The sequence below is a fragment of the Apium graveolens genome, chromosome 4, assembly GCF_009905375.1.
Source record: "Apium graveolens cultivar Ventura chromosome 4, ASM990537v1, whole genome shotgun sequence".
Lineage (NCBI taxonomy): Eukaryota > Viridiplantae > Streptophyta > Magnoliopsida > Apiales > Apiaceae > Apium > Apium graveolens.
Window position 1 is genome coordinate 17,483,031 of NC_133650.1, and position 15,052 is coordinate 17,498,082.

The 15,052-nt window shown below is 34.1% G+C and overlaps 1 protein-coding gene across 1 annotated transcript; it reads left to right on the forward strand.

Annotated features, from left to right (window-relative positions):
* Window positions 1–12,969: 12,969 nt before the first annotated feature.
* LOC141717848 (scarecrow-like protein 15) lies at window positions 12,970–14,850 on the forward strand. Its single transcript, XM_074520060.1, has one exon. The coding sequence runs from the start codon at window positions 13,087–13,089 to the stop codon at window positions 14,575–14,577; it is 1,491 nt and encodes a 496-aa protein (XP_074376161.1). The 5' UTR covers window positions 12,970–13,086; the 3' UTR covers window positions 14,578–14,850.
* Window positions 14,851–15,052: the final 202 nt, after the last annotated feature.

Genomic DNA, 15,052 nt, shown 5'->3' on the forward strand with positions numbered 1-15,052 from the left:
TTTAATCTTATTTTCTCACAATTAGATATGAACACGAAATAAATGGGTTTCGAGTGAGTGGAAGTGGGGAGTGTTAGAATTTTAATATAAGATCATGAAAAGGTCTTCCTCCACCTTAAGATTTTAGAACGATTAGTTTGTCTCTCTACTATCCACAACATTCTTATAATTTATTATGCATACGAAATAAATAGAATTTCAAGTGAGAGAAAGCGAAAAATGTTATAATATTAATATAAAATCTTAGAAAAGGTATTTTACACTTTAAAATTTTAGTGTAACCGATTCTTTAACAATCTTCATTGAAAAAATAAGGCAATAACTATTGTACTAATTAGTAACTGTTTAAATATTTTAATAAATATAAAGTGATTGTCAAAGCGTATTGAGGAAGTCTCTCAAATCTTACCGAGGAAGACTTGTAAAGCGAACTGAGGAAGTTTTGTAATACTTAATGAACAAGATTTGGATAGCTTACTAAGTAAGCCTTGTAAACCAACTACTATAAATAGTTCATTTAGCTAATGAAATGAGACACAACTTTCTCTCTACATCTTCTATTCTCATATACTTCCTCTACATAAAACATAACTAATATTTCCAATTAAGGTTTATAACACGTTATCAGCACGAGTCTCTGCCAACTGAAGCTTGATTCTCGAAAGAAGTACGACTTATTCTGACCTATATGTCTCTATCAACTAAAACTATTTCATAAAAGAGTTACGATTTCTTTTACTCATTTAATTCTAATTATTGTTACATATTTATTTATGTTACTGATTGAATACTATAAAGATGGCTCTGCCGTCAAGTAATACTATCAAGATGGTTCTGCCGTCAAGTAATACTACTATAAAGATGACTCTGCCGTCAAGTAATACTACTATAAAGATGGCGCTATCGTCAAGTAATAATCAAAAGATTTCTGGTCGGCTATGTCGTTGTAACTTTTGTATAATATTATTATTTCAACTTGTTTGTTTAAATATTATATGACATATTATATCTTATTTAAAATCTATTCAAAATGGCGAATCTTGCAAAAATAGAGTTTGTTGCCTTGGATGTTTCGGGGAATAATTATTTGTCATGGGTCCTTGATGCGCAATTACACCTTAGTGTTAATGGCCTAAAAAATACTATTGACCCAGAAATAATCTCAACCGTTGAACAAAATACAAAAGCAATTATTTTTCTTAGGCATCACATCCACGAAGATCTAAAATCTAAATACCTCACTATTAAAAATCCCCTCACCCTTTGGAATAATCTCAAGGATAGATTTGATCACCAGAAACTTGTTCACTTGCCATCTGCCCGATATGACTGGATTAATTTGAGGTTACAGGATTTCAAATGTGTAGCTGAATATAATTACTGCCTTTTTCAAGATAAGCTCAAAATTAATTTTATGTGATGAAAATGTTACTTATGCTAAAATGATTGAAAAGACCCTCTCAACCCTATGATCCTGGCTCAACAATATAGGGAGCGGAATTTTCAGAAATAGGGCAAGCTGATATCTCTCCTTCTTGTGGCTGAAAAGAATAATGAGTTGCTACTGAAAAATCATCAGATACGTCCGACAGGCTCTGCCCAGTTACCTGAAGTACATAACACGTCATTCCTGAAGAATGAACGTAGGAAAGGGCATAGAGGAGGACAGGGTTATGGATGAAATCGTGGACATGGAAATTTCCGTGGTCGGTTTCGCAATCAATATCATTCTGGCCACCTGAAGAGGCAACGTGATGGTTACAACTCTGGCCAGCAGAAATGGCAACGTGAAGTGCCAAATAAAAGAAAGGCACGCAAAGAAGGAGAGAACCGAGGCATCTGCCATATGTGCAGATCTGAGGGGCACTGACAACGTACTTGTCGCACACCCAAACATCTTGTTAATCTATACGAGTCATCCAAAAGGAATAATGGAAAGAGAGTAGAAACCAACTTCGCTAATTATAATCTAGTTAATGAACCAGTCAATAAGGCCTCAAATGAAATAGACACTGGTGCTAATCTTTATTATGGTTTAGACGGCTAGACTTCATATGTATTGTCTTACTTTACTTTTTTCCTTTGTGTTTTACTTATTTCCATTAAGTACTCATTTTATGTACTTATTTCATGTTGTTGTTCTATGTTCTCAATGTGTTTTTAATAAAGATATTTTTTATTTATATATGTATAGAGATGAAAGATATATGCATTGTTGACTGCGCAACCACACACACTATTTTACAAAGTCGAAAATACTTCTCACAGTTGACTAAAACCAACTCACATGTCTGAACGGTATCGGGTACATCAAATATAATAGAAGGTTTTGGGAAAGCTAGTTTGCTTCTACCAAATAAGACACACATACACATACACGAGGCTCTATACTCTAGCAAGTCAACTAGAAACCTACTGAGTTTTAAAGATATCCGTCTTAACGGGTTTCATGTTGAAACTACTAATGAGAATGAAAAAGAATACCTTCTCATCACCTCAAATACCGTTGACAATAAAAGGGTCTTAAAAAATTCCACTCGGTTTTTTCAGGATTATATGTTATGAGTATACGAGTTCTTGAATCTCATAGTGTCAACATCCCCAAAGTCATAGACCCAAAACTACTTTCCCTTTGGCACGAAAGACTCGGTCATCCAGGAGTATTTATGATGCACCGTATTGTTGAAAATTCCGTGGGACACCCTCTTAAAACTCAAAAGATAATATCTCAAGATGAACTTTACTGTTCAGCATGTTCCTTAGGAAAACTGATTGTCCGACCATCCCCAGTTAAGCTTCAAACTGAGTCCTCGAAATTCTTAGAAAGAATTCAAGGTGACATTTGTGGTCCTATTCATCCATCTCCTGACCCATTTAGGTACTTTATGGTTTTAATTGATGCGTCAACTCGATGGTCTCATGTATGTCTACTTACAACCCGAAATACAGCCTTTGCCAAATTACTTACCCAAATAATTAAACTTCGAGCTCAATTTCCTGACCATCCCATTAAATCAATCCGACTAGATAATGCTGTTGAATTTACATCTGCAACTTTTAATGATTATTGTATGTCAGTAGGAATCTCAGTCGAACACTTGGTGACTCACGTACATACACAAAATGGTTTAGCAGAATTCTTAATTAAAAGACTTCAACTTATTGACCGTCCCTTACTCCTAAGGGCAAAGTTACCTATATTTGTTTGGGGTCATGCAATACTTCATGCTGCAAATATAATTAGAATAAGGCATTCTGCTTACCACAAACAATCCCCTCAAGAATTAGTTTTTGGTCAAGTACCTAATATATCTCATTTAAAAGTATTTGGTTGTGCTGTGTATGTTCCTATATAACCACCACAAAGAACTAAAATGGGTCCTCAAAGAAGATTTGGTATATATGTTGGTTTTGATTCTCCGTCTATTATAAGGTATCTGGAACCATTAATCGGTGATGTTTTTACTGCTCGCTATGTTGATTGTCATTTTGATGAATCCATGTTCCCTAAATTAGGGGGAGATAGTGATTTGCATAAATTAAATTCTGAAATATCATGAAATACATCGGGATTAAATTCTATTGATTCACGTACTAATCAATGTGAATCTGAAGTTCAAAGAATTATTCATATGCAAAATATTGTTAATCAAATGTCGGATGCCTTTAGTGACTCTAGACATATTATAAGGTCACATATACCTGCTGTTAATGCTCCGACACGAGTTGAAATCCCTACTACGAAATCAATTCCTGAAGAATTGATAGGTGATTCAAAGCTACTCCAGAAGCGTGGTAGACCTATCGGTGCAAAAGATATTGTACCACGAAAAAGGAAATTAATTGGAATTGCCCCAGAAGTGGCAAAAGTTTCAGAAAATACCCCAGAAGTGGTATTGCCTCCTGAAGAGGTTCAAGCCCCTGAAGTGGCTGTAACAAAGCTCCCAGACGTGGGATTGCCTCCAGAAGAGAATGTTGCCCCAGAAGTGGCATATGCCCCAGAAGTGGCAAATGCTTCCACAAAAGCAAATGTACCTGAAAACTATGAGATCTCAATGAATTATGTTCATAACGCGAAATTACTGGATCGTGCGAGTACCGAGGTTGATGATGTATATGCTTTTTCTGTGGCCTATGATATTATTATGAACTCCGATCCTGAATCACAAAGTGTAGAAGAGTGTCGACACCGAGATGATTGGCCAAAATAGAAAATTGCGATTCAAGAAGAATTGCAATCCTCGCGCAAGAGAAATGTATTTGGACCTGCAGTCCAAACACCAGCTGGTGTAGTCCTTGTCGGGAATAGATGGGTGTTTGTACGAAAATGAAATGAGAGAAATGAAATTGTTAGATATAAGGCCCGGCTAGTAGCCCAGGGATTCTCTCAAAGACCTGGTTTTGATTACCAGGAAACACACTCTCCTGTGATGGATGGAGTTACTTTTTGTTTTCCAATGGGTATGGCTTGTATGGAAAAACCGGAAACACGTTTGATGGACGTTGTGACAGCATACCTATATGGATCACTTGATAGTGATATTTATATGAAAATTTCTGAAGGATTAAATATTGAGGACACTAAGCCTCGACATTTATATTATGTTAAATTACAACGATCATTGTATGGTTTGAAACAATCTGGTCGTATGTGGTACAACAGGCTTAGTGAATACTTATTGAATGATGGATATGTTAATAATCAAGTGTGTCCTTGCATTTTTATTAAACGATCATAAAATGGTTTTGTTATTATTGCTGTATATGTGGATGATTTTAATATTATCAGTACTACTGAAGATATTACTAATGTTGCTAACTATTTGAAAAATGAGTTTGAAATGAAAGATCTTGGAAGGACAAGATTTTGTTTAGGTATACAGGTGGAGCACTTATCTTCAGGAATATTTGTTCGTCAATCAAACTACACTGAAAAGATTCTTGATCGGTTCTACATGGACAAAGCTCATCCGCTAACCACACCAATGGTTGTTCGATCACTTGAGGTTGAAAAGGATCATTTCCCTCCTAGAAAACAAGATGAAGAGGCTCTTGGACCTGAAGTTCCACATCTCAGTGCAATTGGCGCTCTCATGTATCTTGCAAACAACACACGGCCTGATATTGCATTTGCAGTGAACCTGTTGGCAAGATTTAGTTCTGACCCTACTAAAAGGCATTTGTATGAAATAAAACATATATTCAGATATCTTCGAGGGACAATCGATCTTGGACTATTCTTCCCAAACAATTCAAGATCACGGCTAGTTGGATATGCAAATGCTGGATACATGTCAGATCCTCACTTTGGGCGACCACAAACAGGTTACCTATTTACATATTGTGATACTGCTATCTCTTGGAAGTCTACAAAACAGACTATGGCTACAACTTCATCAAATCTCGCAGAGTTACTAGCAATTCATGAAGCAAGCAGAGAATGTATTTGGCTAAGGTCGGTCATTCAACATATTCGAGAATCATGTGGATCATCAAGTATTTCAGATAGTCCTACAGTTTTATTCAAGGATAACTCGGCCTGCATCAAACAACTTAAGCAAGGATATATTAAAGGGGATTGAACAAAACACATATTGCCAAAAATTTTCTACACTCATGAACTTCAAGAAAATGGTGATATTGATGTTCAACATGTTCGCTCATGCGATAATCTGGCGGATATACTTACGAAGTCACTACCTACATCAACATTTGAGAATGTGAGAAATAATATGGGTATGCGGAGGTTAAAAAGTTTGCTATATCAAAATGTTAAAATGTGAGACATTTTATTCAGGGGGAGACGGTACTCTTTTTCCTTCGTCAAGGTTTTTATCCTACTGGGTTTTTCCTTGCAAGGTTTTAACGAGGCAGTCAATCTTTGGAATAACTCGCATTTGACAATCAAGGGGGAGTGTTAAAATATTTGAATATATATAAAGTGATTGTCAAAGCGTATCGAGGAAGTCTCTCAAATCTTACCGAGGAAGACTTGTAAAGCTTATCGAGGAAGACTTGTAAAACTTATCGAGGAAGACTTGTAAAACTTATCGAGGAAGTTTTGTAATACTTAATGAACAAGATTTGGATAATTTTAAAATATTTGAATAAATATAATGTGATTGTCAAAGCGTATCGAAGAAGTCTCTCAAATCTTACCGAGAAAGACTTGTAAAGCTTATCGAGGAAGTTTTGTGATACTTAATAAATAAGATTTGGATAGCTTACTAAGTAAGCCTTGTAAACCGACTACTATAAATAGTTGATTTAGCTAATGAAATAAGACAACTTTCTCTTTATATCTTCTATTCTCATATACTTTCTCTATATAAAATATAACTAATATTTTCAGTTAAGGTTTATAACAGTAACAATGTATTTAATTTTTAAACGAGAGCCGAGCGTGCATCTGTGAATATTGCAAAAGCTACCTTGCTTCTGACTACCTTGCTAGAACTCACGGGGCTCATCCGAATTGACATTTGAACCTCGATTCCGCTATTCACTAACATTGTTACAATCTATTGCTATCTCTTTATATACCAGTATTTAAATTCTAATTTTTTAAAAAAAAAATTCATATCCAAATGTGGAAAATTTTACAGAGAAAAGCCTAACAATGGCCTGTTGGTGAATAGTAAACAGACAGCTTTTGGCTTTAGTGGTGTTCCTTCACTTTCTATGAAATAAAATGTAAACTAATATAAATTATGTTACAAATATATTTAATATTTAAGTTAATGGCTGCTACAAATTCGGCTTTTCTAGTAAAGCTTTTCTTTTTTTGTGTATTTTGGTTGGAGGGTGCTTTCTTTATAATAAAGTTGAAATGCACCCATACCAAGAAGATAGTTAAAAGAAAAGTTAAACATGATGATCCAAAAAGCTTCCATAAAAGATCACTACGTGTGATATGTTTACAAGTGTTCACACTACAAAAAACAATAAAATAGCAAAGGTAATCATGTATGTTGTGATTTATAACTGTAAATACTAAATACACGTTAAAAATGTTTTACATGATTAAGACATGAGTAAAAACATACTTTAAACTTTTTACATAGACCCGATTATGTATTAAATATTTGATATGGGGAGAATAAACCGTTTTACTTGTCCCCTTATAAATAAAGGAGAACAAATTTTAGAAAAGTACTTGATTACAAGTAAATTCATAAATACATATTTATAAACAAAATTATTTATGGATCGCAATTTAATACTCACATATATATTGACCAAATACTCACTTTCCCTTAATCAATTTGATTCTGGAGTTTCATCAGTTATAAAAGAAAATGTTACTCCCACCGTCCAAGTTTTTTTGTATTATTTAAATTTTTTACGATCAAATTAACTTGATTCTGATAATAATTTTTTTTATAATTACCAAAGAAATGAAAATTATATGATATAGTATATTAGATATATAAAGATTTAAATTTTATAATTGTTGTGGATTACATATTACTCCATCCGTCCCAATTTATTTGTCTTATTTGAATTTTTGTCGTTAAGTTGACCCAAATTTGACCAAAAATTTTATATAGTATATAATTGAAAAAAATATAAAAATTATATTATTAGAAAGTATAGGTAATCTACTTTAATGTGTATTTTTGAGATTTTTAAAATAATGAAAGTTTGTTGTTTAATTTAGATCAGAAGTTAAATTAATTTGACCCCAAAAAATTAAACAAGACACATAAATCTCACATGTGCCATGACTTTAGACAGGAGGACTTCGCTTTATTCGAGTAATAATACGGTTTCTAGTGATTTGCAGAGGTTTCAATGTAGAATTTTTCTTATTTGCTCTGATGTGGGGTGGTGTGCTTATGTGATTTTCGGTATATTTAGATGCATATACTTATTTTATTATTATTCTATTTATGGATAAGTTTCGTATAAATACAATCATGGGCTCAGCTTTATAATTTCTATTTATTGTATTAATATTGTCAATCTCATATATATATATATATATATATATATATATATATATATATATATTTTATGGATTTATGTATCATCAAATGGCTAATTAAAATGTTAGTAGTTTCTATAATCTAGACACGTATTAACTACTACAGTTACGCACAACCATAGTTATAGCCTAGCGGTTACAGGCATTACAAGTTTACAGTAATGACACTTTGTCATTGACATCACATGAGGCGTGCTAATATTACAACTAGTCAGATGTTTTGCAATTCATAAAGTTGTTTTGCAACTCAAAATCGGACATCCAATGCATTTATATACATGCAATACTAATACATAAACCATGTACTGCACATAATATACCATGTTCTGCATTTGCTTCATTTCCCTTTTAAAATATCATCTGATTACTAAAAAGCCATATCAAAAAATTAGAAAACAATTTGACCATGTCCGTCCCCCAAAAAATAAGAAGCACAAGTGTAAAACTTGAATCAGACCATGTACTACACTCTTTTTTCTTTTTCTTTTTTTAGTGTAACCATGTACTGCATTTCTTTCTCTTTTTTTTGCCATTTTTTTGGCAGGACCATGTACTGCACTCTTAATCTTCTGGCGTATATGTGGGGATCGGATTATGAGACCCATTTACAAAATATTATATACGTAAAACAGTCGCACACACGTTACAGGGAGTGGCATTGGTGTATTTTAATATTTATTAAAAAAATATTTGAAAATGTTTAAATCTCAGCCACAAGATAGAATTTGATCTAATGGTCACAAGAGTGGTCTCCATAGTCTCCAAATTATATGGGTTTCCGTAGAACCCAACTCATATATATATATATATAGGGGAATGATCAAATACAAACTAAAATTTAAATAAAAACTTAGAACTAATCCAAGGCATTAGATCTACCCAATTTAATGGTCCCCCTAAATCACATCACCCAACTACCTTGCACCCTCCCACAACCAATTTCAGCTTTTCCCTTCCATTTTTAATTTGATATTTCCTGTCAAACTGTAATTTTTTTTTAAAATATGATTTCACTGTATTTTTCTACATCTTTCAACGATCGATTTGGATACCATATGTGTTATATTTCAAATTAATTTTAAAAAAAAAATATTTCATTTCTAATTTATATTCTAAATTGATTTATATTGGAGTAACCTCTATATATATATATGTAACACTTTTTATATTTATTACCCTAAGTCGGGTTTTCACGAAAACGGCGTCTTTATTATTCAATATAGGGACATGGTCTGGTCTATATTTTACCGTACAGGACACTGCTATAAGCTGTATGAGTCATTGAAGTCCTTAGATAAGACATATAAATGAAGGTGAGTTTTTTTGTAAAAATCAATTAATAAAACACCCTTAATTTATTTTGGTTCCTGCTCACACGCGTTAATTGGATAGCAGGGCCTAAACTAGGTTATAACACGTGAAAACTTATGTGAATTAGTGAGTGCATTATACTACTAAATAATGAATGTCAAAAGTTGAGCAGTATCATACTATATTAGCAACGTAAAGAAGAGTCTTGTTTGTATGAACAGTTTGATTCACAAGTACAGTGTACATGCATGTGCAAGTGTAATATACAGATGAGTGAGAACTAAAGATATCTTTTTAGATGGTGGGAAATTAAACTTTGGGATGGGGGGAGGGAGAGGTGTGTTAAGCTTTGTGGGAGGTGAATTTGTAAGTGGAAATGTAGAAATTATGAGTTGGGTGGGGGGGTGCATGATAAATAATAATGCAATCTATCAACACCAAGAACATATTCCTTTTCTCATCCCCTTAGTCAGCCAAAGTCATTTTTGCTTTCTATGGTGCCCTTCACTTCTCCAGACGTATACATAATAATACACGTATTAAACACACATATACAGACTAATTGACGTAAAGGCAAGTAGCCCTGTCACTTTGATCATACAGCCATGCGTTTCATGTAAAAGTCTCCCACAAGGTCCATTATAAATTAGTGGGTCAATTACTTTCTTCATCTCGTCAATTTTATCGGTCCCATCCCCCTTCTTAATAATGTATATCGGTCCAACCTCATACATGGCACTGGCTTGTGGCGGGGATATATCATTTTGCATTTTCCAAATGAAAACTAACATCTGTTAAAGGAGAGCTCATCCACTTTATGGTTTCTCAATTTGATGTTTATTTTATATATCTAATTTATATTATATATAAAGGTTCCGCATCAATGTCACTCTCAAAAAATGTCCATGATAATTTGATGTTACTGAGATCATCTTACATAAATTTCGTGAGATTATTCTTGTATTAATACATGGGGTAATATATATATATATACTATATATTTTATACGAAAATACACTTGCATCTCCCGATAAAATATGACGAACATTTTTGTCTCTACCAAAACATATAGTAATATTGTAATCAAAGAAACGTATCCACAGTAATATTTTCAACCTTAGTAAATTGAGTTGCTATTTCAAAGCCCTAACTCAACTATCATAGAATTTATGTAACTAATTTGTTATAATTTAATTCAATTCGCTAATTTTTTCCTCAAATCTTTATCCCCATTATATTTTAAGGATTTGTCTAGTATATACCCATGGACACATACTAACCACTAAAATTTATAAAATTTGGAGTGTTTTAATTCGTGTATTTGTTGTAAATTCAGGGGTGCATTAATATTAAAAAGTGTTGACCCATCAAAACAAGTTAAAATTATAAAAATTTGTGTTTAGTGTGCAGAAAAATGATATTTTAAAGAGAGCAATATTCTTTTCTACATAACTAGCATTGACTTGATGATCAGATGTTGCTCAATAGATGCATCCGATGTTCAAATTTAAACCCCAGATGATTGAAAAGGACTATTAATACATTTTATATAATATATGATGTGATATTATTGACGTATTCGGGTATTTTTATTGATAAAATTTACGAGATTCATTATTTTTAATTAATATGTAGCAAATGTACCACAGATATATGATATTTGAAATTCATTTTTAATATAAATTTGAAACATCTACAATTATTCGTCTTATTATCATAGTAAAAACAACACCCTATATTGAATAACATCCGTCACAGTATTCCTTGAACTACTAAATAAGTCGAGTGATATATCAAGTTAAAGATAGATTCTTACTTTTCATTGAAGTAACTATTTTTTGGCACAGCACATATATGAAGTTACCGTGCGTTTTGTAGGTTGATCATTCAGAGCAAGAAATTAACACCCTAATATTTCAACAGATTGTACATCTAATCTCTTTGATATGGTTCTAATAAGTTCGAAAATGAAATGTGAGGATAAATCAAAAGTAAAGAAAACCAAAAACTTTGACGCCTACAAAGTGTAATTATGTGTGGTTTACATGGCAATGAAAAGCAAATGAGTAATCCTACGAGTTGAGGCAAGCAATATAGACTGTCCACTTGTATCTATCTTTTACTACAGTTTATTAAGTGTGGACAACTACAATTTTAACATATTTCCTTTTCTCATCTTGGTTCTCATGAGTCGTGACTGTGCTTAAATCAATTTTGATGACGAGGATATATAGGAGTATAACATAAAATTTTGTTTTCTTCAGTTCTGTAGGTAATCTTGGGCAAAGTTTTACATTTTTTTTATTAAAGCATATTAATTGATATTTTTTCAATTCTGTAGATAACCACTTTTGTATTTGGTGATGCAAGTATTGCCGAGTTTAGCGTAAATGAGACAACATATATTTCTCCTGTAAAATTATCTTTGTTCATATTCCATATAATCAAACTTTAGTTGCCACATCTAATTAAGTGACCCCTTGATCCCTAATCTGATAGACAAATGGAAACAGCATCGTCTTAGTCAGTAGTATAATCAAATCATAAGCTTAACAAAGTAGGCTAGCTTAACCAACAATTAAAGTAAAAACTTAAACATCACGAGATTGATACAATTCCTAAAAATGTTTTCAGCTTTCAGAAATTAGAATTTCAAACCCTACTAATACAAAATCGGAGTGTTACCAAAAGCATAACCTAGCTAACTAATTTCAGATGAATCTATATATATATTTAAGCAGGGATGGAGCAGTGTAATTAAGTATTGGAAAAGAGGATAAACGTTTTTTGGTGCATCAGTTTTGTGTGTGTATAAAATGTGTAATTGATACAACAATTCAAAAGAAAGACAGGGACAAAAGCTGGGAATCAAAGAAAGTAGAGCAGGGGAGTAGTTACTATTACATTAGCATGGGAAGAAAAAACAGGCTTAACCAAGAAGCTTAGTTTCCCATGAAATATACCAATCAATCTTTTCACCCCACCCCTGTCTTTACCCTTGTAATGCATTCAAATCAAATCTCTAATGGCATGAATGGCCATGCATGTATATTGTATACCATACTTTCTACCTGGCCCCCTCACTTTTTATGGCTCTAACTCTCACGCAATATAAAAGCAAAAAGTTTATAATGAGTGAAAAGCCAGCAATCATCCCCCCCCCCTTCATCTTTTTTTATACATTTTAAATATAATAAATATATAATAAAATAACGCATTTAAAAGCTAGCAATTATCTCCTCGGTCCTCTTATATCAAATTATAAATATATTTATGTCCGAAAATTTTATAGAAATCGATAATTGGAACGGGGACGGAGGCACTGATTTAGGATATTAAGTAAATTAAGAATTAATGATCAGATGATTTTGTGTTTTAATATTTTAATCAAATTTAAACCTTTTATTCTCTGTTATAATTTTCTAAAGCACAATATCACGCGCTACAAGAAAAGCGGTAAATTTTAATTAATTATTATACCATTTTTTCAAAACTAACTGAAAAAATAAATACTAATTAAGGTGCCAAAATTTTAAAATATAATAAAAAAAATTGCATATTAATATTTAAATTTAAAAATGAGTATTACTAATAAAGTTAAAAAATTTGGAGACCATAGTCTCAAGTCTCAAGTCTCAACCCATGCATCCCCTACTTATATATTTGTTTGTACTTCTACTTGAACTTCCACCAGAAAAAAATACTACCACAAACTCAATAGAGTACACAAATATTGTAACACATTGATCATATTGAATTTGAGCTAGCAAGCTAAGCTCAGGCAGGAGATGAAAGTACCATTCACCTCACCCCAATTCGAAACCACCAACAAATTTTACGAGCCCAAATCCGTCCTTGATCTCCGCCGCAGCCCCAGCCCTCCTGTAGCTGGAAAACCAGCATCTCTGCAGCCTCACTACTCAGCCACCACCACCGACGCTGACCTAACACTTCACCACCTGGATCACGACAACGAGCATGCTCTAAACCATTTCGAAGATTGGGATTCTCTAATGAGGGACTTAGGCCTCCATGACGACAACAATAATCTTCACTTTTCCAAACCAATTTCTCAGGACTCTCTCCTTCCTCCACCTCCACAGATGATTACTGATCTTCCAATTCCTTCCTACGATCAATCCTCTTTCGAGTTCACTAACTTCCATACTAGTTTCCCCAACGATCAAGCGCTTATGAACCAGTATAACTCTGAGTTTGATTTTGTTGATGAGTTGATCAGGTTAGCTGAGTGCTTTGAGACAAACTCAATCCAGCTTGCGCAGGCTATACTTGCGCCACTCAATCTCCGCCTTTCGTCCGCAAATGGAAAGCCACTGCAACGCGCGGCTTACTATTTTAAGGAAGCGCTTCAGTCTCTATTAACTGGAACTACTTTACCTGATAACTCTTCTGAAAATGTTGTCCACACTATAAAGGCTTACAAGACCTTCTCCAATGTTTCACCGATCCCGATGTTCTCCAACTTCACCGCCAATCAGGCGATTCTCGAGGCCGTGGACGGTGCTATGATCGTCCACGTCATCGATTTCGACATCGGTTTTGGAGGACAATGGGCGTCGTTTATGCGAGAAATCGCGGAGAATCGGAAGAGCAATCCACCAGTGATTCGAATCACTGCTATTGTTCCTGAGGACTACGCTATGGAGTCAAGACTTGTGACAGAGAATTTGTGCCAATTTGCTCGTGAGCTGAATATCGGATTCGAAATTGATTTTATTTCGGTTCGAACATTCGAATTTTTATCGTTCAAGTCTGTGAAATTCGCTGAAGGTGAGAAGATAGCTGTGCAGTTATCACCGACAATTTTTCGTCGTATCGGTGCAGGCTTCGTGACTGATCTGCGTCGAATTTCACCTCACGTTGTGGTGCATGTTGATTTCGAAGGCCTGATCACGTCTTCGTTTCGACAGACAGTAATTGACGGTCTGGAATTTTATTCCACTGTTTTTGAGTCACTGGAAGCTGCCAACGTTGGCGTCTGCAGCGGTGATTGGATCAGAAAAATAGAGATGTTCGTGATGCTTCCGAAAATAATTGCAGCTGTTGAGGCGGCAGGGCGCCGTGAAATGCCGTGGAGGGAGGCGTATTCCGGCGCCGGGTTTAGGGCGATAGGGTTAAGTCAGTTTGCTGATTTTCAAGCGGAGTGTTTACTGAGGAGGGTACAGGTGAGGGGTTTCCACGTGGCGAAACGACAGGCGGAGATGGTGCTTTGCTGGCACGATCGGGCCCTCGTGGCCACGTCAGCATGGAGGTGCTAAATTAATTTAGATTTAGAGTATGGTTTGAATTGGGATTAGGGGGATTAAATTATGGATTGGTATACTTTCCCCTAAAAAGCCTTTTAAGTAAGTTTAAGGGTTAGGGGGATGTTAATAAGTAATTAAGTGTATGAACCCTGACAGTTTCTGTTTTTCTTGTTTTGTTATACGTACTTCGTAGTTTATGTTTGGGGTTTTTTAACATCCTTGGTATGTTAGTGAATCTCATGTACTATTGTTTAGAGAATAGACTCTGTCTTTAACTCTGTCTTTATAACGTTGTTCATGTTAACTTTTTGTCCTAGGACATTACTCGATATTTCAAACACGAGTTTTTGTATTAAAATAGCTGGTTGATTATGATGAACCCCAGTTCTATGAGAATTAATTGTACAGGGGACTTGTTCATTTCAATTTTTAGATGGCCCCTCTCCTTTTTAGTCCCTCTAAATTTGATTTTATTGTTGACACTCTT

Coding starts and splice junctions, on each gene's coding strand:
- LOC141717848 (XM_074520060.1), top strand. CDS start 13,087: ATGAAAGTACCATTCACCTCACCCCAATTCGAAACCACCAACAAATTT.